This window comes from Ptychodera flava, chromosome 8 (assembly GCF_041260155.1).
Source record: "Ptychodera flava strain L36383 chromosome 8, AS_Pfla_20210202, whole genome shotgun sequence".
NCBI classification, from domain to species: Eukaryota; Metazoa; Hemichordata; class Enteropneusta; family Ptychoderidae; genus Ptychodera; species Ptychodera flava.
The window spans coordinates 12,896,571-12,924,090 of record NC_091935.1 but is presented as its reverse complement, the minus strand read 5'-3'; the positions used below and the strand labels follow the sequence as shown (position 1 = coordinate 12,924,090).

At 37.0% G+C, this 27,520-nt stretch overlaps 1 protein-coding gene across 3 annotated transcripts; it reads left to right on the top strand.

Moving 5' to 3' along the window:
• Positions 1 to 273: 273 nt before the first annotated feature.
• Positions 274 to 27,392, top strand: LOC139138530 (neutral amino acid transporter 9-like). Of its 3 annotated transcripts, none has more exons than XM_070706940.1 (14): positions 274 to 514; positions 2,990 to 3,166; positions 4,285 to 4,417; positions 7,109 to 7,197; positions 14,296 to 14,453; positions 15,130 to 15,297; positions 15,906 to 16,076; positions 16,756 to 16,905; positions 17,588 to 17,689; positions 20,664 to 20,770; positions 22,618 to 22,722; positions 23,613 to 23,761; positions 24,148 to 24,237; positions 24,731 to 27,392. In XM_070706940.1, exons 1-14 carry the CDS (start codon positions 432 to 434, stop codon positions 24,906 to 24,908), a joined length of 1,860 nt encoding a protein of 619 aa, XP_070563041.1. In that variant the 5' UTR covers positions 274 to 431; the 3' UTR covers positions 24,909 to 27,392. The 3 variants fall into 3 exon arrangements, with proteins under 3 accessions (XP_070563041.1, XP_070563040.1, XP_070563042.1); XM_070706939.1 differs by lacking the exon at positions 20,664 to 20,770 and adding an exon at positions 21,330 to 21,436 and having other exon boundaries at positions 280 to 514; XM_070706941.1 differs by lacking the exons at positions 274 to 514; positions 20,664 to 20,770 and adding exons at positions 2,816 to 2,852; positions 21,330 to 21,436.
• The last annotated feature ends 128 nt before the right edge of the window (positions 27,393 to 27,520 follow it).

Here is a 27,520-nt window from a genome sequence, read left to right as displayed (position 1 = left end):
AAATGCTGTTATTACCTGTAGATTAGACACTATTTAGTATAATCTGGAACGCGCAACTCGATTATCAAGTTGCAAACGATGACCCATTTCTGAAAACTCTGTTTTCGGCTCTCTTGTAAACTATCGGTAATACTTTATTTTCATAAAATTCCTATTATTTTCGAGCTATATATCAACGTCGAAGAAATCATCAAGAAACCAATGGTCTTGAGTCACATGTTATTTTCCACCTGCTGAATACAAAAGTTGAATTAGAGTTTTATTTACTAAGTTAAATGGCCTTATTGTTGACAGTCACGTGCACTATCATCATGGCGAGAAGCTCGATTGCGATACGATAGAGAGAGTCAATGGAGTCATGTTATTTTGACGCATGGCGTACCGAGTGTTTACAAAGTCTTCGATCACAGGCAGCTTGATTGTTTAGCACCATGTCCGAAGATGAGAGGAAGCCGCTTTTGTCGATCCAAAGTGATGGAGATGATCGGGAAGAACTCCCAACAATTTCATCTGGGTGAGTGTTCAACTCAAGTTCAGTTCACATCAACAGATCAAAGTCATCGCAGATTTTCTGTGCACCTTTAGTTTTAATATAAGCCACACAATATCCCGCATAGGATCCAATAGAAAAACCTTTTTTACGAAGGTATCTAATATCAAACGAGTCTGTTTTGCGCATGTTCGTAAACCCTGCCATGGTATTACAGCTGCTGCCAGTTTTAATTAACCGACAGTGCTGTGGTCAGACTCAGACAGTCTGAACTCGTCGGCATTCTGGTATTCACGCTGTAAAAGTGTTTATTCATTCATGAGTCGGTGTGGACAATGCGTCCCGAGATCTCGGTCAAATGCGGATACATACTTCTTTCAACTATAACAAAACAGATGTTGATGACGTGTAACTGGTGTCGTTGCCGAGCATTGTCTAGGCAGGGCAACTTCAAATAGAAGCCCTACAGGTACAACAGTACCGTGCAAATTTAATAGCAATTGACTACTGCCCCGCCATGGACTGTGGATTGACATTTACCTCGAAAGATTGTAACACAGCCCACGCACTGGACCTGGTGTACGAAACAGGTGATAATGATGATGCCTATTGTATTAAAATGATTCGTGTACGTACTGGAATTTCGTGGGTATGGAGACGCATTGTGTTTTGCACATCTTTATATATGCACATAAGAGAAATGTATTGTTCATATTCAAGTAGATACTAGTCAGAAATAATCAGTTGTATATGGGTGTCCACATGATGAATACCCATATGCAACTAGATTTCAGTCAATTTTGTTACTTCAACTCAGGAATGTAGAAAATTTGGGTTACAGGTGGCAAAAATTAAAGTACAGGCGGTTACTAGTGGTATATCTGGCACATAAAGTTTGTGCAAAATGTCCCGATTTTTATTAACACTAAGTTTTCACAGCTGGCAAATTTTAGCTGACAGACGGTTGTTTTTCCCTGTCAACTCAAAATTACACTGACAGTTGTGCACTAAAAACACTCTTGGTTCCCATAATATGGATTTGAGAAGGAACAATTTGCGTAATACAAACAGTAATTCAAGATTAAAAATCATTTGATGATATGGATAATTCAAGAATTGCTGCACAGGATGTTTATATGCAGGGTGTTTGCGTTCTTCTTAGGAGAAAATTATTGTGCCATTGGATGTCAGCGATGAAGAAATAGGACATAGAAACCTTGTATTACTTCACTCCAATCCTATCAAGTAAACATAGAAGTTTTGTACAATCATGCAGAATGTTGTCTGCTATTTTAATATATCATTTTGCTTTATAGTTGGTTACAGAGCTCCAAGATTGAATAGCTGGAAGTGATGCAAAGGTCAAATCACCGTTGGGTGCATGTAGGAAAAGATAGTGCACACTGCAATGCAATCTTTGAGAATTACTATGTTATCTGATATGTGCTCACAAAGTCGTGAGACACCAAGCTGCTTCCTGCAGCTTGTATTAAATTTACAGCAAGTTTTATCAACAATGTCAATCATCCAATCATCTGATTTTTATGAGTTTGCATTCTTTCTTTTAAATAGCATTCAGAACAATAGAGGTCAAACACTGACCTTGTGGTCATGTGACCACCCAACACGAATAACAGTATCCTTTACAGTAAAAGGCCATTGAGCAAAACTGACTTCACTTTGCCAGGAGAGTCAATGACCTAGCTGGTATATTGAATAACAAATGACCCACAAACTGGGTAATAAGTTACCTTCCCACTCGTTCCAACCTGCAAAATCATCAACATCTCTTTGGCAGATGATATTCTCGCATGAAAAATTCACTAAGGAATATATTTACATGTTAATCATGTGATTGTAAATACATTCAGATTCCATAATTCAAATGTGCTTCTTGTCAAACCATATCTCTGTCAGTGTGCAGATTTGTAGTTACATACAACAAAGTCAACGCCAACTATTTCACATCTGTTCTTGAACAGTGATATAAGAAGATGACAGGTTTTTTCTAACTTGATGTTCTATCTTATACTCAGTATAAATATAAATGTCAACAACTAAAATGAGTCATTTTTTCTTTATAGTGGCTATACTTTAATCATTCTCACTTCCAATTGTTGTTCTATTGCACTGTGAATTTGCCATAACTGCCACACACTCAGCTTGCAGTTTCAAAACTATGTATTAAACTGCCATTAATAGGTGTAAATTTTTATTGTTGTGATTTAATTGAAAAAAAAAAGAAATCATTTGTATCAATACCTGAATGTTCTCACTGTGCTATATTTGTGTTGATACAGTTATTTGTTTTGGCCTACAGTGAGTCCATTGGGGCTCAGTCCCACTTAGTGGCTGACACAAGGTATGTAAGCTACCCACACGTCGTTTCCACAGCATATAGAAAATACTTGCAAAAATGCCTTAGATTTTTTATATGTATATGTACATAACCATTTCTCTGCCAGACTTGAAAGACTCTGCTTTCATTTGTCTTTTAAGGTATTCAAGCATACCAAAAAGTTCATCGCAAAATGGCATCTTGAACTCAAGGAGTGGATCCAGCCTATCGTCCCTGCCACGAAATGCCAGTTATGGCGAAGGGTCTTCACCGGGTCAGTCACCATCGCCAAGGAAACTGTCAAAAGCGTCCATTAATGATGTACCACAGAAGACAAGGTAGAGTTTTGTTCATCAGTAATCTGTGAATCAATCAATAATCAATCAATCAGGTGATTTACTGATTACCCAAACACAAGCAAAGGGTGAATCTTGAACATGGTCTGTTGTAGATTGTTGTGAATAGATATAAATTGAGATAAAGTGAGCTGAATTTCCGATCCTTGAAAATAATTCTCAAACTCAAATACACCATATAAGTACATGGACTACACCGTGGGTAAACAAGTCATGTTTGTGCATACATGCATACATATAGACACATAGATATTTACATATAGATAGACAGGCAGTGACATACATACATACATACATACTGATACGTACATACTCGTACATACATATGTATGTAGGAGTCACCATGGGGCAGTGGTAAGGGCACTGGTCTCATTATCGGAGGATGGTGAGGTCGAGACTCCGGCACGGGGTAGTGCCCTTGAGCAAGGCACTTTACGCCTCATAGATTGCTCCATTGGGTAGTGGGTTGTGGGTACTTCATCCTGTGATCGGGCATTTGCCTGTTGGATGATGGATTGAATAAAAAAATATTCTACATAATTACCCCAACACGTAAATAATCAAGTATGTACTGAATGTATCCATTAATGTACAGAATGCAAAAATCTGCCATACAGTTCCTTGTCACCAAACAGGTTCCATCACATGCAAAGTTCTTGGAAAAATGCTACTTTATGGCAACAGAGAGATCATCATATATTGTTTTGGTTATTTTTATTTCAAGTAAAAAAAATTATTTGCCTAGAATCTGGTGATGGAAATATGGCCAATGGTTGGTTGTCAAACATCTGGTCATTTCTTTGTTTGTTGACAGGCATAAAATTTGAATACTAGCTTCAAAGAAAATTCCTGATTTAAAAAAAGACATTGTGTCATTAAAGCCAAATCTTAAAGCAGGAAGAAAGTTGAATACTGACAGTCAATGAGTCGACTACCAAATAAAGTAGACCATAAATCATTTCAGACAGGAAACAAAAAAAAGCAAAATAATTATCAAAAGACGAGCGATAAGTTTCAGTCAACTGTCTTCCACTTAAGCAAAAGGTACGCGGTACAATGAACGCCGACAGAAATGCTCCCAATTTGTTATCACCTCACAGGAAGCCGTTCCACTATTCACCGAGTGTCACATCATTGAACAGAGCACAAACAATAGAGGACCAGAATGCAGCCGCCACCTACAACAGACACAGATATTACAGCAAATTAACACCACCCGATGATACCACCTTGGTGAGTTTCAAAATGCATTGTATCCCTTTCACAACCCTGGCTTGGCCAAAATCCTGTGTGACCAATGTGAGCGTAGACCTGTGTACCAGAAATTCTGGGTGGACATATTTTAACCCCCTCTTTCTAGTATGCGGGTGAAACCACACAATTGAGATCAGTTGAGTGGGGGGTGTCCCCTGAAATCTTAGTTGTGAAGGGGCAAAGTAGTAAACAATCCCAAGGAGAGTAAATTTAGTGTTGTTTTGATGCTTTTGAAAGTTGCAATTCAAAGTACTGTATACTGTACCTGAATGCATGTGCCTATTTGCCGAATATGCAGTGATATCCAATGGTGGTTACGGTATCTTTTGACTGAGATCAACTTCTCTTCAATTTTGATTCAGTACTTGGTTTGATATTGGATTTTTCCATGAGTACCTTGAGTTTTTTCGCTGCAGGAAAATTACATGAGTGTATATCAGTGAGCAGACATAGCTTTTTGCAATTGTCATTTAGGGAGTTGTAGGGATATCAAATATAGCTAGAGGACACTTAGAAAAACCCATCTAGTTTGTATCCCAAGGTTTGTGTTCATTAATGTTTATTCTTGCCAAGTAAAGCTTTGGTGAAATTTTATATGGCCAGCATTGATTTCAGTGGAATTTAAGAGGTACTGCACATGGTGAAAAAGTTTCAAGACCAAACTTTTGCTGCATTTTGTATGAGTAGAAGTGTATATTGCTTGTGGGGATTGGATCTGTGACATACAGCACAAGCTGCTGGGCAGGTACTATATACGGCGAACTGTATCAACATCTCATGTTTTCCAGTTACCTGAACACCCAGTGTTTTGGCATTCATCCTTTATGCAGTCGAGTGGCCAATTTTAGCACTGGTATATTACAACTATACCATAGCTACTGTGGGCTCTCATCAAATAAGAATGACGCATTGGCGTTCTTTACACACTGGTATAGCATACTAAAATTTATTCCATCAAGTGTCTAGATGATAATACCGTAGGTAAATCTGATGGTACACGTAGCATCCCCACAATCTTTTAGACTTTTAGTAAACACTAGGTTTAGTAGGTCCTTTTGTTCACGTCATAATTGAAAGTTCAAACAGTTCAATCCAAGCCTATCTTAATGTCACCCTACAAAACTTTTATGTGTTGATGCATATATGTATATGCCATAAATTTATTTGTAAATTATTACAACTACAGAGTTTCAGTGACTTGGTACAACATGGTTTCTTTTTAAATGCATCTTGTGATCAAGAAATTTTTACACAACCATTTAGACGTTTAATAGTGTCAGCAGTTTGGTCTCACAGTGGGTTGGCAACAAATTTAATATGAATGGAAACAGTACCAAGTGTATGACTACACCAACTATATATTTATTGCACATATCAAATAGTAATACACGTTCACAATGCTATGCTTATGATCTACCAAGGAGAGTGTAAATTGAAAATCTGTTAAGGTAGTATGCACCTCGAAATTTAAATACTTAAACTTTTGCTCAAACTTTCTTCAAGGAAACCTTCAACTAGTTTCTTTTGAAATCAAAATTAAAATTGAAGCTGCCACGCAAATCTTTGTACTATGAAAGCAAATTACCGTAAATTTACTGATATATGAAATTCAAAATGGCCGCCATCCCTGCATTAAATCTATGGTGAAAAATGAAAGTTTTGATATTCACAAAAATCATGTGTTGAAAAATTTACTTGCTCCAAGAACTTCAACATTAACTCCCACAAGCAGTTATCGAAAACACTGTAAAAATGTGAGTCTTAATATCTGTGTCCAAGGTGCGTTCTACCCTTTCTAGTCTTTGAGAAAGGAATTGAAACACACAGTTGCTTGTACAATACCTTGTAAACAGTAATTTCTTACTTTATGAAAGCAATCAGTATGATTAATTTAATTCAAATAGGCTGGTAGAATGCACCTCTGGAACAGATTTTTGACTTTTCAGTCAAATTTTCACAATGCTTTTCTGAACTACCACTTGTGTGGGCTATTTTGCAGCTCTTGGAATAAGGTTGATTTTCACCATCTTATCTTTGCCATTTAGTAACACAGGGATGATGACCATTTTGAATTTAAAATATCAAGAAATTCAAAGGTAATTTGTTTCCAAATTACCAAAATTTGCATGGTGATCCGCGATTTTAAGTCTTGATTTTGAATGAGAATGCTGGAAAGTTTTTCTCAGGGAAAGTTTGAGTAACAGTTTAGAGTTTTACAATTCTAAGGCATGTACTGCTTTAACACAAAAATACCTCTGACTTTGTCTTCAATTTTGCTCATAGAATCCATCAAAGCGTCAATTTGTTACAATACCAATTGTTACCAGATATTTTGGTGAGACAGATAACAACACAAATATATTTTATGCAACAAAAATAATGAAAATATCATTAAAAGTTTTATGTCCCCTTAAAACTTTTGTGCCTAAAATTATGCTATATAAGAATTAGTTTCTGATCAACTACACCAATGATACACTGACATGTACTATCTAGAAGGGAAGAGAAATAATTTTTTCCAACGAATTAAAATCACACACAAAGTAGGACTAAATTAACCCTTTCACCTTTTGGCCCAAACCAATTTTTATCATTGGTGACCGTGGACCTGTTTACAGGGAATATTAGGGATGAGAGGTTAAAAGCTGATTGATTCCATTTTCCTTGCAGCGGATACCGGATCATATGATTCCAACGTCTTTCTTCCTGTTGCTGCCCATCCGCAAGACAGAAGGCAAACAGTCAAGTATTATTACCATGTAAGTTCACACTTATGAGGACAAATTATCACAGATAATATATTTGATTGATATGTTTGTGCTATGAGAATACTTTCAAACTAGTCTCTTCCTGTAGACCTGCACCAAAAATTACAAAGATACAATACTCCCTTGTGCTATTAGCATTCTCATTAAACTTTACAAGTTACACTTTGTCAAAAGAATTCAAATTCAATGGCCTCACAAAATTTTATGATCACCAAAATTCAATTTTGAAAAAGCTTCATTAACAATGCTTACACACAGAAAATGAATGTAAGAAATTGCTATCTCAGCATGAATTGAGTTTAGTGTGCCAAATTAGTTGAGTTTTTGAACATCCCTACCCTTCGTTAATCATTACATTAGGAGATGAGACTTTAAAACAAGGTTGACCCTGTCACTCCAGTCTTTATTTGGACGTACTGTATTGGGTCGTATATAGATAATGAGGACTCTACAGTGTGTGGAAGGGTTGCAGTCAAAATAATTTAAACTTAGCTTGGTTAATCAACCACATTTTTTAAGGTGGGGATTTTTGCCAAGCGGTTTTGACTGTGATATCTTTGTCATGTGGCTTGTGCCGTACATTATGAGTTTGAATCTCATCAAGAATTGACTGAATTTGCATTCTTTTTAAGATAACATAAGATGTACTTGATATGCATTCTTTTTTTTGAGATAACAAGCAAGTTCCCTCCAAATGGTTGAGATTTGCTTCATTAGTCAGTACCTTGGTGATCACAATAACTTGCAAAGACAGAAGCCAACATTAGTGTAGATTAGTTATCTGTTTAGTTTAGCTATTATGACACACAGAGTTGAAGAGAAATAACGTCATGCTGCATACTTTGATCAATGTTTGACAATGACAAATAACGATGTGGCAAGAAATATTGGACGTTCAGCTGTTATACATCATCTTGAAGAATCTTTATGCAAATGGTTGCCCAGCAACCAAACTCCTATGCATCCCTTCCAGCCAATGACTGTGAAACACAATTAACAGTGTTTTGTAACAGCTGTTGCCTTGGATACAAAACCTTCTGAAACAAATTGAATTCCTCAATAATGAGCAGTCTGAGTTTTGAAAGACAGACACAATCTAAGATGGCTTCTGATACCTAAAAATATCTGGCAATGAAGTACAAGTAAATTTAAACTACTATACTGACTATCACTCTACCAAGGGTTATCTAAAATACCTTGTACGGCCAAAAATACATTTTGGCCTTTCTGTAGAGGGTTGGTGTGACATTACTTTCAGTGTAGGTGGTCTGCTACTGAATGGTGATTTACAGAAAAGATCTCTAAGAAGAAAATTTACTGTCACGGGTCTTAAAAATCATGATGAATGCATTTGATTTCTGAAAGACTTGTAATGAAGAATAATATGAAATCAGTCAAAAAAGACTCATTTCTTGCCTTCCAGTCGAAGTATTTTCTGGACAGAGTTCGTTCAGAATCAGACTTATACTGACCATTATACACTGGTTTTGTATTGGAGCAATTCCATGTTGCCACTGACCACAAAGGAAAAGTGGATGTTCTACAGAGGGCATTTAACATGTAAAATATTTTGGGACTGTCACAAGGTGACCACTATGAAAAGGTGCATGCTCTGTTAGGGCACGGTCCCTACATGGTTATAGGGTGACCGCTAGGACAGGTTTGACTGTACAATGTGAAGTTAAAATTATGAATATGTAATACACAGCTTTCTACAGAAGTGATGAAGTGTCTTTCTCTTGTTCGCACTGATCAAAAAATTCTCAAGAGCAGTCAGAAATACCAGCTTGCATATGTAACAGTGTTTCCTCTTGGTTGGGGCTTTAAAGTTCCTTGCCTGAAAGCTGTGCAGTACCTCTCTCGGTCATAATACAGTTGCAGCGCTGAAGTAGCCTTTGCTCGATGCTAGTTCATGACGCACACACTCTTGGGTAGGGCAGCCAGTATCCACCGGCGATATGTGGGGGAGGTGCCCAGATAGATGCATGGATTGACAGCGCTGCCACAGTAGTACATGCACACCAAGGGCATGAAATAGGCTATGTTCATCTCAGTCTCGGTGCTGAAGTGATAGAAGCAGAAAATCATCGCTGGGATGTGGGTGACCAGAAAAGTGGAGACCATCAGGATGTGTGTTTTCAGCGACAGGATGTCGGAAGTCTCAGCGTCTCCATCCTGGGGTTGTCCTTCAAAGGACTGGACTATCGTCAAACTCAGCTTCTTTTTGATGTACATGTAAAGGTACGAAGCCAAAATGACAAAGACATCTAGCATTATGATAACCCATCCCGCTATATCAGATATTTTCATCATGGGGAGGTATGGCTCTCCCTGGGTCATACTGGGTAGAAGTTTTCCGCTGAGTACGGCTTGGAAGGCACCCCATATTGCACCCACCGAAAAACTGAAAGTCAGGGAGAAGATGATGCCGCTGCGCATTTTCCCCATCGCTACACTGCAGGTCGCTTTGACCACGATCATGATGCTCATCGTTGTTAGGGATAAGGAGATGGTGATACAGTTGAACCCCATGACAAAGGAGTTGAAGTAGCGCAGAAGGAGGAAGTTGTTTAGGCAGAACACGCCCTGGCTCAGCGTGGTCAGCGTGCCGTACACGTAGAGAGAACAGCTGATGGTGCAGACGAGTACGTCCAAAATGCAGAGGAAAAGAAGCTGGAAGTTGGCGTAGGTGCGGAGGTTCTTTCTATACATCACCAGCCAGCACACAGCTAGGTTGCCCAGCAAACCCACGGTGATGATAAACACAAGGACTAGCAAGCAGACGATGAAAGTGTTTCGCTGCTCAGGCGTCAAAGTCGACGCCTCCGAGGAATGTTCACAGGAATATTGTTCATGCTCAGTCATAGCGTACCCAGTTTTTCGTGTCCGCCGTACTTCAGTTTCTTGGCACTGTTCTGGTCCTGATAATCATATGATCATATAAGCATTTCAAAAACACACCATTGTCTATTGCTTCATGCCATTAATGACTTGTTAAATCACCTTGTGTCATGCCTTTTGTAGTGTTGCACATTAAGGATGACGACGGAAACCTGACACAAACAAAAACTGATGACGCACAGAAACCTGTTCGCTACTCAGGCAGAGATAGCATTTACAGGATTCAAAAGGAAGCAACTTTAAAATGGATAAAACACAAATATGAATCTTCGCATTGTGCTTTTCCGTCATGCTGCGTGGAGAGAGCATATGTTTGTATGATTCAAATGATATAAGTATATATTACAACAGAATGCTTTCATGTGATCACTGACAGTATCTAGCAATGAACAAATTTAATTCACAGACCCAAGCCCGTGAGATAGAAGTTTTTTGGTGAGCTAGTAAGTCTTTGCTTCAGCTAGCCCAACAGACTTCTGAACTCTCTGTATTCAGTTGTACCATGGTAGCTTAAAGTGGGCTAACAAAAACTAAGTCTAGTCTTGTGATTTTCCGGAATGATTGCTTGACAAAGGACCATCTGATAGCATGACAAAATGTCAGATTTCATGGAATTACAGAATTTTATGAAAGCAGATTGACAAAACAACCACAGGAAGACAAAAGAAACAAATCAAACATAGAAGCAAAAAAAATGTTACTTAGGCCAGAGAAAAAAAATCTTGTTCATCGGATTTTTTAGACCAAAATCCAGGAGTGGCGAGCGAAAATTTTTTTTTATTTTTTTTTAGGCCGAAGGTAAATGCGGTTCTCTGGCATTTTTGCACAGATGCAGACAAGGCAAGATAATTGTTTCCCTTTTTACCAGAAATATCTCAGACAAGAAACACTGATACTGGTAACTGAATTCAATACTATATTTCCCAACAATAACATAGGCCATTACATTCACAGTTAGTGTTTGCACAACATATTCTGAGTATTTCAACATTTTCTCAGAATAAAACTGAAATGTACAGCAAATCACTGAAATCCAACAATTCAGTATTGTCCTTTAATATTGTCCTGGTGGGACCTAGCATCTGAGTTTTTTCATTTTACTTTGGCCCCATGTTTTGGCCTCTTTACCACTGTCTCTACACATTTTACACAATGGTCTAACAACACTGTACTGTGATCGGAGTGAAGTTATATAGTCATCATTCAGATCGTACTTTAACATCGACGCAACCATGTGTTTATCATTGCCGTAAATTTTTATACTTTCGATGCAATTTTTATTCAATCGGATGCACCGTCCATCTGCTGTCACAGTGTTGGCGCTAGGAATTTTTTCATTGTAGCCACAGTCTGTTAGTGTGGCTAAAATGATCAAATTTTTTTTAGCCACAAGCAATTTTTATTAGCCACACCCAACAAATCAATTTCACATACAAATTGCACAAACCCTATTTACAATAACGTTTGTACTTTATTATTGAAATGTTGGGCCGGGGCTGTTGTACATACACTTTAATTTCTCGACAGATAAACTGCTGAGCACATTTTCTGCCAATTTTATAGTTGCAGATAATAGTGACCAGGAGCACAGTAAAACTCCAGGTCCTTTGTGAAAGTTGTCTGTCCTTCAATTAAAAAAATATGTATTAAACAAAAATTGGTCGTAACTTCCTTTCAGATCTATATTTTATGAATGCTGGTGAATAAATTGACCCCTCTCTTTATAGACAGGGACAAACAAACTTTTGTTAACTTTTATTATGACACAAACAACAAATAGGTCTACTAGAGTTCTTGGAACAAAACTTGCACAACATGTCATGAAAAAATCATCGAAGTCATAATTGTAATTGGCCATAATTGTTCCTCTTTTTTATTTCTTACATAATGTAAAAACTGCTGTATATACCGTTATCTGGTGATCTTCACAAAATTACAGTGATTGCCTGACTATGCAAAGCATTTTCCAAAAAGTATCAAAGAAAACTATTGGTATTAAAAAATTGCTTAGGTTTTAAGACTTAAGGTTTTGAAAATAAATGAAATTCGCAAAGTCAGTGAAAAATCAAAAGAGCAGTTCGACAGTACGACAAATCTATGATCAACCGACTCATCTGTAGTCTCACATTTATACTTCCATGCACAGACAAAAACCTTGCTGTAATTTGTTCGACCATGGTCTAGGACCGTGGTTCGTCTGTCTTTGTTCTTTTCATGGTGGTTTTCTTATTTCCTTATTTTTTGTAAATTAGAAGCTTTTTTAAACCTAGTTACTTTCCCAGCTGAGAACAATCAATAAACTCTTTGTAGTTTGCAACCGTAGCTGCCCGCAAGCCGCATCGCATCGTACCGTGCATTCGTAACACATTTGCATTGTTTGGGTGTCTCGAAACTACCCAAACCGTACATGGACCCAGGGTATACAAACTGTATATCTTGAAACTTTTTCGCGCATGCTCATTTTCGCCCTGGGCAAAGTCCAACGCCATCACTTCAGTCTCATGCTCAAGAACTCTGCCGTCGATCATCGGTCGTCGACGTACAACAGAGCAACAAATTATTTTGTTCAAGGCTAGATATTTAAATGACTGAATATTTCGATAATTTGACTGATCTAAGGGTTATTTTGATTCGTTAAAAGTGACAGAACCAGCGTGATTAACGATGATGCACGCTGTTTTGAATACACGTTGTGCTGCTATGCGGTATGAACTCAAATTACCCTTCACGCTTGCACCCTGACGCGACGTACAAGTACGTGATGTACGTGGTTCAATGTTCGTACGATGCTTGCAGCGTTTATGTTAAAAATTTGGATAGCGGAAAATAATGTACACGTATATGTAAAAACGACTAGTTGTTAGTATAGTAGGCTACATAAATAATCCAGTACATATTTTGGATCGATCACCATAAACACCCGCACGTCGAAATTCTCGGTCCTTCGGGAAAACAGTCGGTCTGGGATCGCGGACTGACGTGACTTTCGAAGACAACGTCTGGGGTCAATGATCCCAACACGGCACCCGTTCACGAGCTTTCGCCACGCGTGGCGAAGGCGTAGCAATTTTTTTTGCCACAACGGACATTTATTTGCAATTTGCGACTGTGGCGAACGTTAGCGCGAATCCTGTGTCACGATCTTGTTGAACAAATCGCCGAACGTAATATCAGGACAAACACTGAATAGCGTCTTTGGAACTAACTGTTGGCCATCACGTCGAATGTTGGCGATCAAATTAATACTCATGATGTGACATGTACTAACCTTTACAAAACGAGGAAATTTCTGGCCAAATCGACCCACTTTGCGTCGTGATTCGCCAAATTCAGACGTCACAACAACGTGTTGGCGGTCAACTAAGTCCAAACACGTCGGAAGTCTCATTCAAAATCCCGTGCCCGCGAAAACCCGACAAAGTGTAGGGCGCCACCAGCGGCAGTACTAAAAATATTTGTAATGCGGAAGTAAGAATTTGCCGCGATCAAAAAAAAAAAATTCCAAATATGCCAAAGTAGAAGCGGCGATTCCGATGAACAATTTATTTTTTCTTCCTGGCCTTAACAACAAGATAGCAAAACATTGCCAAAGCAATGGTGTTATCAAAGGATGAAATTGAAAGAAATCAAGCAAATCTCATTAATAAACCAGGTGGTATGCATAGTATGTCGCATCAAATGAAATTGGTCTGTCTTATACCCAGAATGCAATGTATTCTCAGGCAATTAAAAAATCTATGGTAGAAGTGAGCAAGAATTATATAAAACAACAAACCATCCATGGATTCATCAACATCAAGTGCCTTTTTTTTGCTCTGTAATTTTGACAAAAAGACCTCAACAAATTGTGAAATCTTATTTTGATCCTGTCATGTGAGACATCCAGAAACTGAAAATACTCCTAAGCGGGGAATGGACTTAATTATTTGAAAAGCAAATGACACACATCAAAAGTTTTCATCTGATTGTACATAGCCAAGTTCTATTGGTGTCATTATCGACAAGATGTGGCATCACACAGCATGATGGGATAGCATTCTCATCTGAAAGTAAGTGAGTGCAAAATGATAGAAGTTATGAAGAAAATAATCCTTATGCCTGTAATACATCTTTTACATTTTAGTAAACCACTAATTTTTGATTTTAAAAAAAAATTATTCTGTCTCCTTGTCTTTTTCCGTGATGAAGATTTTCGATATGGAACACAATGATGGGGACATCTCTACTAAGTATGCCATGGGCCGTGGGTGAAGCTGGTCTTGTACTTGGTATTATAATACTCATCACAATGGCTGGGCTGACTCTCTATACTTGCTATAGAGTAGTCAAATCTGTAGACAATTTTCGTAAGTTTCCTTTCATTTAATAGATTTTTATGTATCCTGTATCACTTGAGAAAAATTCTTAGTACTACATTCAAGTTGTTTACATACGTATTCAATGTAAGACAAGGTTCTGACTGTTTTCATAGGATCTTTCATTGTGGTAATGTTTTTTTGTAATGAACAGGCAAGATGGTCTTATGCAAAGCTCTATTTCAATTTCTGATCATTTTCTCAATATACTGTAAACACACAAATCTACAGAAGTTCACTCAAATTATGGTTTATCAAAATGATATTTTCCACTTGTTATGGCGAACTCTTTGACTTGTGAGTTGTAAGATTTAGCTTGATACAGCACAGCATTGTACAGGATGATATAGCATCATACTACATAGCATAGGATGGAATAGGCCAAAGGCTGACATATCAGAACAACAAACGACGGTAGGGAGGGATGCACACACAAACAAAGCTGTTTTGGGACAAAACTCAAAAATCCCGCACTGAGTACGAAATATTGTATGAATAAACCTGATCCGACTGGAGGAAAACTTACACAACAGTGTAAAATTTGGATCACAAAATGAATCAGTTCGCTTCAAGCCATAACTTTAATAAATATTCAGTGACACAAAATACAATATGAACGACAAAACAAATATGAGATTCTGAATATTTTCACTTTCTTTGTTGACAGATAAGCCAGGTGAAATTCTGGAATTCTCTGACGTCTGTCGTCACTACCTTGGAAAATGGGGTGAATATTGCAGCGTATTTTTCTCTCTGTCTGCGCTGCTCGGTGCTATGATAGTCTACTGGGTCCTGCTATCAAACTTTCTATTCCACACTGTCAAATATATTTACGGTGAGTTAGCAGATATGTATTACGCTAGGATAATGTTTTACGTTGTTCATTGAATAACTGATGTTGTGGAAAATTTTGAGAAATTGTGATTTCGCTGTTATCATTGAAATACCGCATATCCCTGAAGGTATACTGACATCATGATGTTCTTACTCAAATAATTCTGTAAAACAAAAATACAATTACGATTTTACATCTAAAATGTCATCTTCTGTGCAGATTGAGAAAACATGATTTTGAAAGTCCTTTGCATGCTTTATTTTTAATACAAAGGATGGATTTACTGCTTGTGGTTTATTTCTGTTGGAAATCAATTCGCCAAATAACCACCAATCAAACAGTGCAGACACTGTATATAAAAGCAGTGTATAAATCCTCTTATGAAAAGAACCAAAGAATGACTGTTAAATCTCTGAGTAGTTCTTGAGTGTTGATTTCATATTTTCTTGCACAAACTACTGACAAACAGCTACAAATTAGTGTTATCAGAGATTTGTTTATGAAAAGCAACATGCTGCCATTGGGCAAAATGTGTTTAAGATAAGTAAAGAAAGAATGCACTATTTTGTGCTTGTACTAACTGAAATTTTCATTTCTGTTGATTTCAGAGGATGTAAATCACATCAACATGTCAGCTGCAATAAATGTGACCAAGGGTGCGATATGTCCCCATCCACGCCACCCACCTATAGATCCAACTGTACACACTAACAACTCACTACCAGTGATAACCAGCTTCATGTCCCAGTCATTGGTTGTAATGGTTAATAATAGTAATGGTAAGTGTAGTATTGGATAGTTTTCAAGGGAAGGGGTTGTCGGAACTGTGCTCAAAGGGCCTATGGGACCAATACGACCAATGCAAGCAAGTTTTGTGGGTAGTTGATGAAAGTTAAAACGTTTTTGTCATAATGTCATAATACATCATGAAATTTAAATGTTGCAGCTATGTTGACTTGATGCATCCAGATACAGTGCACAATATACAATGTACGTTGTTTGTAAACAAGAAAGTCGCACAGGTGCAGTTCCAACTTCCCTCCCTTTGATTGCCATGGTTATTGCCTCATATTTAAATGAACACAGTGTAATAGCAGTCAGTCTTCTTCTCAGTGGTTGGAGTGAAGAAAAATTGTTGGCAAAAATAACTATATGCTAGAGTGGAGATCACTTTACAAGATTCAATATTGTGCCATGTTTGATTGCATTTTTCTGAGCCGCATAAAATTTATCATCATGATGCCCTTATCAGAGTTTCCAAGACAAAATAACGTGCAAAGGGCACATATCAGAAATGCATATCACATGTGTAAAGTGTAATCAATAACAAAGCATCTGGTTGGATGAATGATGGATGCCTTTTGTAGATTTCCTAATTTTGTCCAATGATCAGGGTTGAATGACACAAGTGTGAAATTATTGATGTTTGTTTATGTCTCTTCCTTTCTTTCTGTTCAGGTACTATTCACAACACTACCGATGGGAATGAGGCTCTATTCAACAAAGTGTGGCAACAGACACTGACCGTGCCATTCTTTCTAGTGCTCATACTGGGACCACTCCTCAATTTCAAATCACCAACTTTCTTTACAAAATTCAATGCACTAGGTAAGTAAGCTGTGAAGTCTTTCAGTAAATGTTAATGTAGAGTGTGGTCAGGTCTATTGGTTGCACTGTTTTCAGGTAGAATGCACCACAGGGACAGCTATTAGAACTCTCAAATTTTTTACAATTATATGCTGTTTTGATCTACCTCTTTCTTATTCGGGCTTATTTTGAAGCTCTTTGAGTCAAGTTTTCACCGTCTTACTTTTTTGAAATTCGACAGTTTTAATTTTCCTCCATAGAGTTAACAATGGGATGGTGGCCATTTTGAATTTTAAATATCGGTAATTTTATGCAATTGAATTTATTTCTCTAGTTTTGCACAGTTTGCACTCTAAATTTTGCAAGGTGACCCCAGATTTTCATTCTTAATTTCAAAAGGGAACTGTTTCAAGTTTTCTTGAGAAAGTTTGAGCAAAAGTTTAAGTCTTCCAATTTTGAGGCGTGCAATACCGTAAAGCTGAAGTAACACCCAGATATCAAATCTCGTACATACTGTGTATGGCACGGCATGTTTTTATCATAGTCTTGTAGTAAATTTTCTGTAAGTTTTCAAAAGAATGCATGGATGAAAAAGGAGTTTAATTTTCCATCAGACTGTATACCGAGTACATACACTTCTAAATGCAGCCTTCTGGTAATTATATATTCTGAAGACGTTTGAGTTCTCTCATTTATCTTGCAGGAACTGTATGTGTAGCATATATTATTGCATTTGTATCCATAAAAGCCAGCCAGTGGGGAATCAATGTTGATTTTACACCCAATACTAGGCTTTACGTACCAAGTAAGTAGTTCAAAATGCCTCCCTGTGTGTTTAAGTATTGTTGCGATGTCATTGGCTTTGCCAGTGCTTGGCTGGATATGAACTATAATCTGGACATATTATTTTTTTTTATTACAAAAAAACGGAAGCCACACATTTATGTTAGCAAAAGAAGCTACCGTGATAAGAGTATGAATTTAACTTTGTTTGGTGTCTGCAATTTATGAAATTGAGTGGGACCTGATTTAACTCTGCATTCCAAGGACGGCAAGCCATTTTATTGAAATAAATACACATTATTCAAAAAGACAGTATGAACAAAATGGCATGTACATGTTTGGACGGTCGGATGCTAACTAATTCAGTTATCTTTTTTACAGTTGTTTGCAACGTTGACAATACATTGCATTATGAAGTGGTTTTCTTCTATAGCCTTCCATAAGCTTAATTCACATTAGTCCTCAAGTTAAATAGAGAGCTGTTGGAATCGCTGGGCACTATCTCTGATTTTTATGTCTGTCTGTGTATGTATGCATATATGTATGTATGTATGTATGTATGTATGTATGTATGCATGTCTGTCTGTGTATGTATGTATGTATGTATGCAGTGTTCTCCCCAGGCCGTTAACAAGATCGGCCCCGATCCTTTATTTTTTTCGCCCGATCCTTTATTTTTTCGCCCGATCCTTTATTTTTTCAAGCCGATCCTGTTTCGTGTCCGCCGATTCTCTTTCAATGTGGCTGAAGACCTATTGTTTCTTGGCGGCGATTTTGTGTGAAACGAGTTCAAGTGTGAAACGGTTCTAATGTGGCGATAACACGACGTGCCAAATGATTAAAAGGTTTATTCCATCGCCAAAATGTGTGAAATGGTTAGCCTGTTCTCCTTTCATGTCGATGCTTTAGGTGTTTACACACAATGAGGCAGGGTTATCGGGTGCAAAGCACCCAAAGTCGCGCTTGTCTGTGAGGAGAATAAACGGGGCGGCCGTAGTGCAAATGAACATCGGCTAAGACGGATGAAACTTAAATTCAAAAAGCATGAAATGTGTTACGCTGCCGATCGTACAGACAACGGCCATTTTATATAACATAACGGACATGGAGTACCGGTATACTCAACCATGGATGTAAAAATTAAAAATTACATCCATGACTCAACGAAAGGCTCGGTGTTGCATCTTTGCCAGCGGCACTCAGTCACCTCCATGGTCAAAGCATCTAGGCAATGTCTCGCTCTGGTAAGAATCCGAAGGTCAGGAAAAGTGATTTCGATCAGAAGTGGCTGAAATCGTACGATTGGTTGAGACAAAATTCAGATGCAAAAATGTATGGTACTGCCGCGTGTTCATATCGTTGCGTGTCCGAGTTAGCCATTTCCAGATCTGTGTACGTCCACATGACGTTGAAGCCATGTGTGTCACCTCGTGTGACGCATTCGTAACTTGCATGGATTCGTTCGATTGACTTTGAGAAACAATTTCACTTGATCCAGTTTCAAAACCCACGACCCGTTTTACAATATTCAGGGCACCATGAAATGAAATAAAAGGAACTACATGAGTTAAAATAATCATTCGTGTGATCATCTGAATACAGCAGCTATGTATGTACGGTTAGGATATACAGTACAGGTTCAAAGGTCGCGTGTGTTCAAGCGTGCTCCACACACACAATGCATGGCTACGGCCGACGCCGCGCAGTTGTCGAAGTTTCGTACGTTTGTCGAAGTAGAAGTCGATGCAATTTCAAATCTTGTTCTTGAAAATACCCGGTATCAATATTTTCGGGCTTCTCTTTATTATGAATTGAGTTTTAAAGTCAACATATTTCCCTGCAGGCATGCTCCTCTGACTAATATTCAGTCCCGTATGAACTTGTCCGTGTAACTAACTGTTTTGCCATGGACGTTTAAAACAGACGTCCATGGTTTTAGCAATCTGGCTACAGACAAACACGTACCGGTCGTAACAGAGGATCACATAAAACGTCTGATTTTGAATGTTATTCTAGAGAGAACTGGAAGACTTTGAATGAAAATATGGATGTAATATATGAAGTGCTTAAAGTGCACAAAAGATTTTACTTTATCCTTTTATTGTGGGATTTTTTCTGATGCTATGGAGTGACATGTGTATTGCATAATTAACATAAAATTTACATAATTATTGTTATGCAAATTAGCCGGCCCTGTTTCAGAAATTTCTGGGGAGAACACTGGTATGTATGTATGTAAATGCATATGTTGGTATACATATCCAAACCACACTAAAAGCTTGAGAATAGCATAATGTATCACCACTGTAGCTATTGTGCAGATGCATGGTGGGTTGAAGATGAGGTATTTGTTCAAGAGGACATACCAGACCCAAAAGTATTCAGTTTTGTTCCGACAAATTACATAAATAATATAGGGTTATTCACAAAATACAGCCCTGTATGGACCATACAGGGCCGTATTTTATGTATAACCCTATTATTATACACCTCCCTCCATTAATCGTCCGTATAAACTAATTCTATGGTAAATTTTGAGGGATGCGGCACGCACGATATGAGTGGAATGCACGCGATTGTTGAAATAAAATTGCTACAAACCCTGCGGGAGATGCGCCGCGCGTCTCCCGTATTTAGGACTCGCGTACTATACAAAATACGGAAAGTTATTGGACGGTCAAACTCCCATAGGTTACAGCAGTAGGTGTATAATAATCAAAAATTAAAGATGAAATTGTTACCAGAATGGTGGCACTGATATTTTGTAGGTACCTCAAGTAAACATTTGTAGTTTTTCTCTTTGATTTATTATTGTCAATTGTTTGCTATTGAACTTTTTGTCACTTTATGTATTGTTGGATCACAAAATAATTGGAGTGTGACCATTTGATCACATATACTTGATATGCATGTACCGGTGTAAATGCATTCCTTAGTTCTGACCCCAAAAAATCATTTACACAATTTTTTTCTTCATTTACTGTTATTTCTTATAGTTGCCCGTGAATATTTCCCTGCTTTCACTGGAATGTTAGCCCTGGCCTATTTCATTCACAATGGCGTTGTTTCAATTCTCCGAGGACAGAAACATCCAGAAAATAATGTAAGAAGATGAACAATTGAAATGAGCAAAATGTGATCTTGAGTATACGTGTTTGAATAGCATGGTGACTGAAGTTGTCAACTAAAGTGATTCAAATTTGCAGACCAAGATTCAGGTCGAGAAAATGTCCCCACAAAGAAAATGAGTTTGCAATCCAAGTGCAATTTTCAAGCAATATCACTTGGTTAAAATAGGAAATGTTGATTTCGATGCCTTATGTGCTGTCTAAAGCTACATATCCTTGCAAAATTGTAGTTTTGGTACAAAGTAAGGTCAGCTTCTCAAAAGGTTCTTGCCATGGGCATGTAGCGAGACTTGGGATGTGAAGAATTCTGTTTTGGTATTTTATCATACAATTCTATCAACATGTTTCTCATATTAATTGAGCTTCTTGAGTAATGAAGCCCAAAATCCTATTTGTTATGGTGAAGTATATTTTAGTTGAACCTCCAGTCACCAAGCTGAGAAGTCGTAACCCCCCGGCATGTGTGTCTTTGCGCATGCATTGATGTGTTCTTTCATTGCACCATCACTCTCTTTTTCTTCATTCCAACTGTAGAGGCTCGTGAATATTTTCCGGCTTTGACTGGAACATTAGCCTTGGCCTACTTCATTCATAACTGTGTATTATCAATAATCAGAAACCAGAAGAAACCTGAAAACAATGTAAGTCTCTGCAGAGATTCCCAAAAACATTGTGAATAAAGTAACAGAACAAAAATTGGAAGGATGTTGAATTGTTAAATATAAATTATGAGTCTTGCATTCAGTACCAAATAAGGATTTTTTAATTTCAATAGTTCAAAATTCACCTAAGTAAAACACACTTATACTCTTATAAAATCGAAAACTCTCAATGTAAATGTTAAATTAAATATTAAATTCTCACATAAAACTTACTTTAAAGTGAAGACACACCAGCTACTCATGACTTTATTTCTGTCAAAGTAATTATATTGGCCTCTAAAATAAATTTGTCTCTGTTTTATGATGGTGTACTAGTATTGTCTGTAGTCTGTCGGCCATTTTGTTACCCTTTGACCTCTAGAAACAACTCTTTAAATTGTATGTTTTATTTGCTCCATAATCTAATTGTGTTATGAGCATGTATGAGTAAGAGGGGAACATTATCTTATTAGAATGATAAATGAATAAAATTTGTCAATGCATAGAGAAAAGGAAAACGGAAAAAGACTATCTAGAATTTGCATGTTTTTTCATAGCCATTTCATTATAGATAATTTATCATGGAAATAAAATTTTTCACCACTTCACAAATTTCAGGTCATTTAAAAGCACAGATTATTTTGTCATTGGATATTACTTCTTAATCCATTCATATTTCTACAGTTGATCTAAAGAGGTCACACAACCATCTCTTCTCAAAGTCGTCACACAGAGAATCAGCCAATAGTGTAGTTTCGTTGTATACAAGGCAATGTGACTGTGTTATCTGAATATGTTATTTATTTTCTATCTCAAGATTATTCCTTATGGAGGCATTACTACCTAAATTAAGAATAAAAAAATAGTACCACAAATTGGCAATTTTTGCATTATGACTTCACCATACATATATTTTGTATAATTCTTTCTAGCAAACTAACTATTGTACTTTACTTAATTTTTTGGGAGTTCATTCGTGAATGTTTCACTACTATTCAGGAGATGAAAACAGAAGTTGAACTTGCTCTGCAATTTACATATTATGAATGACTTTAAAAAGAAATACAAAATTCTAATGAATTGTTATCAGTTTTGTCCATTTAAAAGTTGTTATACCAGGACATATATTACATTTTATCTCATTTTACCAATTCATGCCTAACCAATTTCTATCTGCACAGGGTCGTGACCTCAGCATTGCTTACGTATTGGTCGCACTGACATACACATTTGTGGGAGTGGTTTTCTACATATCCTTCCCACTCACCAAAGATTGTATTGAATCAGTAAGTACATGTCATACACACACACTGCAGCCATGTAGTTGCCAAATGCATGCTGGGATTCTTCGTCAATTCTCATGGAAAAATCTAAAAGTTGATCTAGTTTGCCGTTGCTTGCTATATCAAAATGATGTTGAACTCAAACCCAATGACAGGATAGGTGTTCTGTACCCTATTTGGAAGTGTAAATGCTGAGTTTATGTATGCATTGTGTATAATAAGTGACCCTGTTGCTAACATAGCCACACTGTGTTTGCTGAAAACAAAAATAAACAGAGTCGCTGTATAGCACCTGAAAATCAAATGATAAGGGCATCTGAAAGGGCTATCATGTTGATTTTTTGACAAAAATAATCTTAAAAGCAATATTTGACAAACATTCACAATTGAAGATATCATGAGAACTCCATACACAAAGTTGGTCATAAAAATTTTATAAATCACTTGATTCCATGGCAATGTAAGTGATATAGTCATGAGAAAAAAATTATCAACTTTAAATATGTAAATTTCAAACATAACTTGATATGGCTATGAAGCTAAATATTGAATTTTAAAGTTGTAAGACCAGTGGGGTCAGAGAAAATAATGTTTTGACCAAAATTAAGAAAACTCTGCATCAAAACTTTGCTTGAGAAAATTTCATCATCATTTGAACAAAACTGAATGAGGCCATCCCTGAAAACTTACAACTACATTTGATTGTTGTTGGAGAGAGGCTTTCAGAGAAGGGTTTTGAAAAACGTTTAGCACAGATGTTAAAAAATATCAAAAATTTGAATGTGCAAATTCTGATTTTATTGAAACTGTTTATAGGCATCCCTAAAAAAGCTCATCAGAAATAGGAGTAGGCCACAGCATATAAATACATCTGTGTTCTTTTATTCCAACAGAACCTGTTGGATAATTTTCCAAGTGGTGATATTCTAGCATTTGTTGCCAGGATCTGCCTGCTTTTCCAGATGATCACAGTGTTCCCACTGCTCATTTACATATTCCGACTTCAACTCATGCACACGCTATTCGGAGCTGTCTACCCTGGGTGAGTACCGGTAGATATTTTATAGTAGTTTTTGTAATGTTGATGTTTTGAAAAAGGATTGTGGTTGAAATTTATCCGGTACCTTCCTTGCAATCAAAGATATTTTACTGTCTCGAATAGTATGACAGCTCTTTGAAATACACAGACAAAAATATTTGCGGGAATGTGCTCATGCTATTGCAGTGATAGCAAAAAACCTGAACTTGATTGTTGAATAACTTTGTACGTGACATTCTCATCAAGAGACATGTAATATAAAAAAGCAAAATGAAATTTTTTTTCAAAATCCCAATCAGAGATCTGAAACAAAAGTGATGGGCACAGGGGCTTTAAAATCTAGCAACATGTGGCATATTTTTCTGACTTCATGTTTTTCTTTCTCACAGGTTACTTCATGTCCTGGTACTTAATTTGCTTGTCTTAGCCCTTTGTGTTATATTTGCCATTTTCTTGCCAAAAATTGGAACAATTATCAGGTGAGTGACGTACTTATGTAGTGTTAATCCTTTCGACGAGATTTCAGTTTTTGACGAAGTCTAAAAAACAAAGTCTATTCAAACAAAATTTATTACAAGTTTTTCTTATGATCAGAAAGATTGACAAGACTTTCAAAGGAAAACCACAAGGAATAACTATTTAAATAGTCATTGTCAACTGAACAAGAACCAATGCCAGAACCAGGGATTTAGGACCATGATATCAAATGCTTCACATAAAATGTATCAGTATACTTATAGTGTATCAATTCAGTATGCAAGTCAAATGACAATGACTCATTATCAATCATGAATATTTATAGAGGTCACTTTGTACGCTGTCTGCCTGAGCAGTGGAAAACCCTGCAGTTGAATTAATTTCCACAGCACATTTCTCATGCATGTGTTATGTCGCAAATACTGAATTTGTTTTACAATGGGAGTAGTTTGAGTAAATCTAAGCAAGGTCATTGCTTTCTCCTCATGGTTGTAGGTTTTCAGGAGCGTTTTGTGGACTAGCATACATCTTCACCTTACCATGCTTGGTCTACCTGCTGTATCTACGACAACAGGGACGACTTCGTTGGCCGACATTGGTTCTTCACTCTACCATCATAGTTTTAGGATGTGCCAACTTCTTTGGACAGTTTGCAATCATTAACAGTGAATGAAAACAGCGTTGTTTTGTGTAAATAGTTGCATGAAAGGAATTCATGAGAGATAATGCATGTTGAAAGTGGTCATTGTTGAGTTTTGGTCCCAGTACCACCCATTTTTCAAAGTTGCTGTAACTTTATTAATGTTGAAAGGTGTGTCATTTTGATTTTATGCATGTCTGTACAGAGGAGTTACTTTCTATCCCAGTCTTTCTGTGTACACAGAACCAAGTACACCATTTAAAAACCAAAAAGCTTCACAAAAAGTTAGTGGCACAGAAGTAGAAATGCAATATGATAAACGTAGTAGACCAATTTCACCTAACGTTGACTGTTTTGTCGCGACAGAAATAGGCGCGGCAGCATTCAAAATCATAAGCTCGCCTAGGCAGGGCTATTAGTGCGCCCTCAGTGTCAGAAATCATTGTTTCTGTTTACTTTCACATGCCTTTCAGAATGCCCAGCAATGTGTTATTTACAGTGCTTGACCACAATTCACAGCAATGAGAAGAACAGGTGAACTCATGCTGTCTAAATGCTCTGTAAAATGTACTTTTTAGTTCAGAATTATTGTGCCAGAAAGTAAAATTTACTTTGTGTAAGATAATTTAGTCTTCCCTCTCATTAAGTTGTGACTTACATAAACAAGTTTTGCAAACTTGCAAGATGCTGTCAAAAAAAGCAGGTTCTTTCCATATTAGGTTTTTTTTGCAATTTTTTAGAACTTTTAAAAATGAATTTACAAGTTTTAGACATTTGCTATAGAATGTACATATAGTTTACCCTATTTACTAAACAAGTAATGCTATTTGATTGTTTTAACAAATTTATGGAATAAACGTTCTGATTGGTGTAGGAGTTTTATGAAGCATGTTTAATGTTGCTGTATAGGTCATCTTGGGGGCTTGTCAGACTTTTTAAACTCTGCTAACAGTACAAAGGGGTATTTTAGTTTATTTCAAAAAACAGATTTGTCTCTGCAGTACGCACTGTATGTATGTAACTAAAGATTGACATAAAATGAAATTTCAATTGATGGCTAGACTTAATGTTTGCCATGGCAGAAGGTTTACAAATGCCATTTTCTGTTTGTCATCACAATCAGATGTAAAAAATGTTTTTTATGCGTAAAAGAGCTCAGGACCAACTTTCAAGATCCATCCACTGGTTACGCAGTCCGTTCAGTGGTCTGATACACATTCTTTATCATTATGCTTCACTGTATTCACTGTCCAGCCAGACTACAGGGATGACAAATTTAAAGGTCCACACGAAAGTAAGAAGAGGGGGAAATCTGTGATCGCAGACCTCAACCTCCGAGATTCGCTGACCTGTGATCATTGTTTAGTTGATGAAAGTGTGCTTGCAGATTGGTTTTGATTGTCCTCGTGACTGAAATACTCACAAATTGTGAAATGTTCTGTGTGGCAGCTGTTTCACGCAATGTTTTCATGTAAAACATTTAACAACCTCATTTGCTTGATTGAAGACACAGATGTAATCTTTGTTTGTACTTCTTAGCATGTTTTGTATGTACATGTGAGTTGTGACTTGTCTCGGACACTGATTTTTACTGTGGAGCATAGTCTCGTTTTTATGAAATGTATGTCAATGGTGAATTTTAGTGATCTGCCGAATGTTTAGGTACATGATATCCATAATCAGTGGTTTTATGAGAAATCTGAAATTTTGTGATCTTTTATCAAAGGAAGAATTTAACTTATATTGTAATTATGCATTATTCTAAAATACTTTTCATAAAGTTTTGGTTGTTCTTTCATGCATGACTTGTGTACCCTCAGAAACTTAAAACTTATGAACCTTGACATAGATTGAAGGACAGCAAAGTATTTTAGCTTCAAATTGTACTGTTGGTGTCATTGCATGGTCTCTTGGACAAACCGATTCATTATCAGTGAGTGATAAGTTGACTTATTTTCAAGCATTTTCGTGTTCAGAAGAAATGGTATTCTTCCGTCAAATCAACTGTGAACTCTCATTTTTTTTCGGTGGTATGGTGTGAGCCATACATAATCTCATTTTGCCTCACACATCAGGGCTTAAAGTGTGTAACAATTACCATCTACTAACTAGAGTGTCTTTCTGGGATGTACAAAGTGTTGCGGTCACCTCTTCTTTTTCAGCCATTAGCAGGACTGACATTATCATATGGTCAAGATTATTTCAACAAGTTTGAAAATGCCGAACGATATTATCTACGCCTCAATTATACCTAATTGGTGAAAAATGATGTTTAAAGATGTCAATTGTGTCCCTAGAATGCAGACGTCATTTTTTCCACTACCTCAAATCAAGTAAACATACTGGTAGTATCGGATAAGAAAAATGGGCCAGTTCAATACTTGCCATGATTCAAGTGTCAAACGAATAAATTCTGTGTGAAATTGGTTAATCTCATTGTGTAATGAAGACTGTAAAGATTTTAAAGAATTGCACCAAGGATGAATTCCTACCAGAAAATAAACAAATTGTCTTTGATGTGGCTCCAGTCTTGATTTCTTAGCGTCGTCCGCTGTTGTTAGTTTTGCAAAGTTTACCGTGCACTACTTATCCAGCAGTTACCTTTTAGTAGCATCAAAACCTGTACTGAGCCAATTCAATGTAAT

Excerpts from the sequence above, each read along its gene's own strand:
- LOC139138530 (XM_070706940.1), top strand. The coding sequence starts at position 432 with ATGTCCGAAGATGAGAGGAAGCCGCTTTTGTCGATCCAAAGTGATGGA. Across the intron at positions 4,418-7,108 it reads CACCCGATGATACCACCTTG|CGGATACCGGATCATATGAT; the intron begins GTGAGTTTCAAA and ends TTTTCCTTGCAG. Across the intron at positions 7,198-14,295 it reads CAGTCAAGTATTATTACCAT|ATTTTCGATATGGAACACAA; the intron begins GTAAGTTCACAC and ends TCCGTGATGAAG.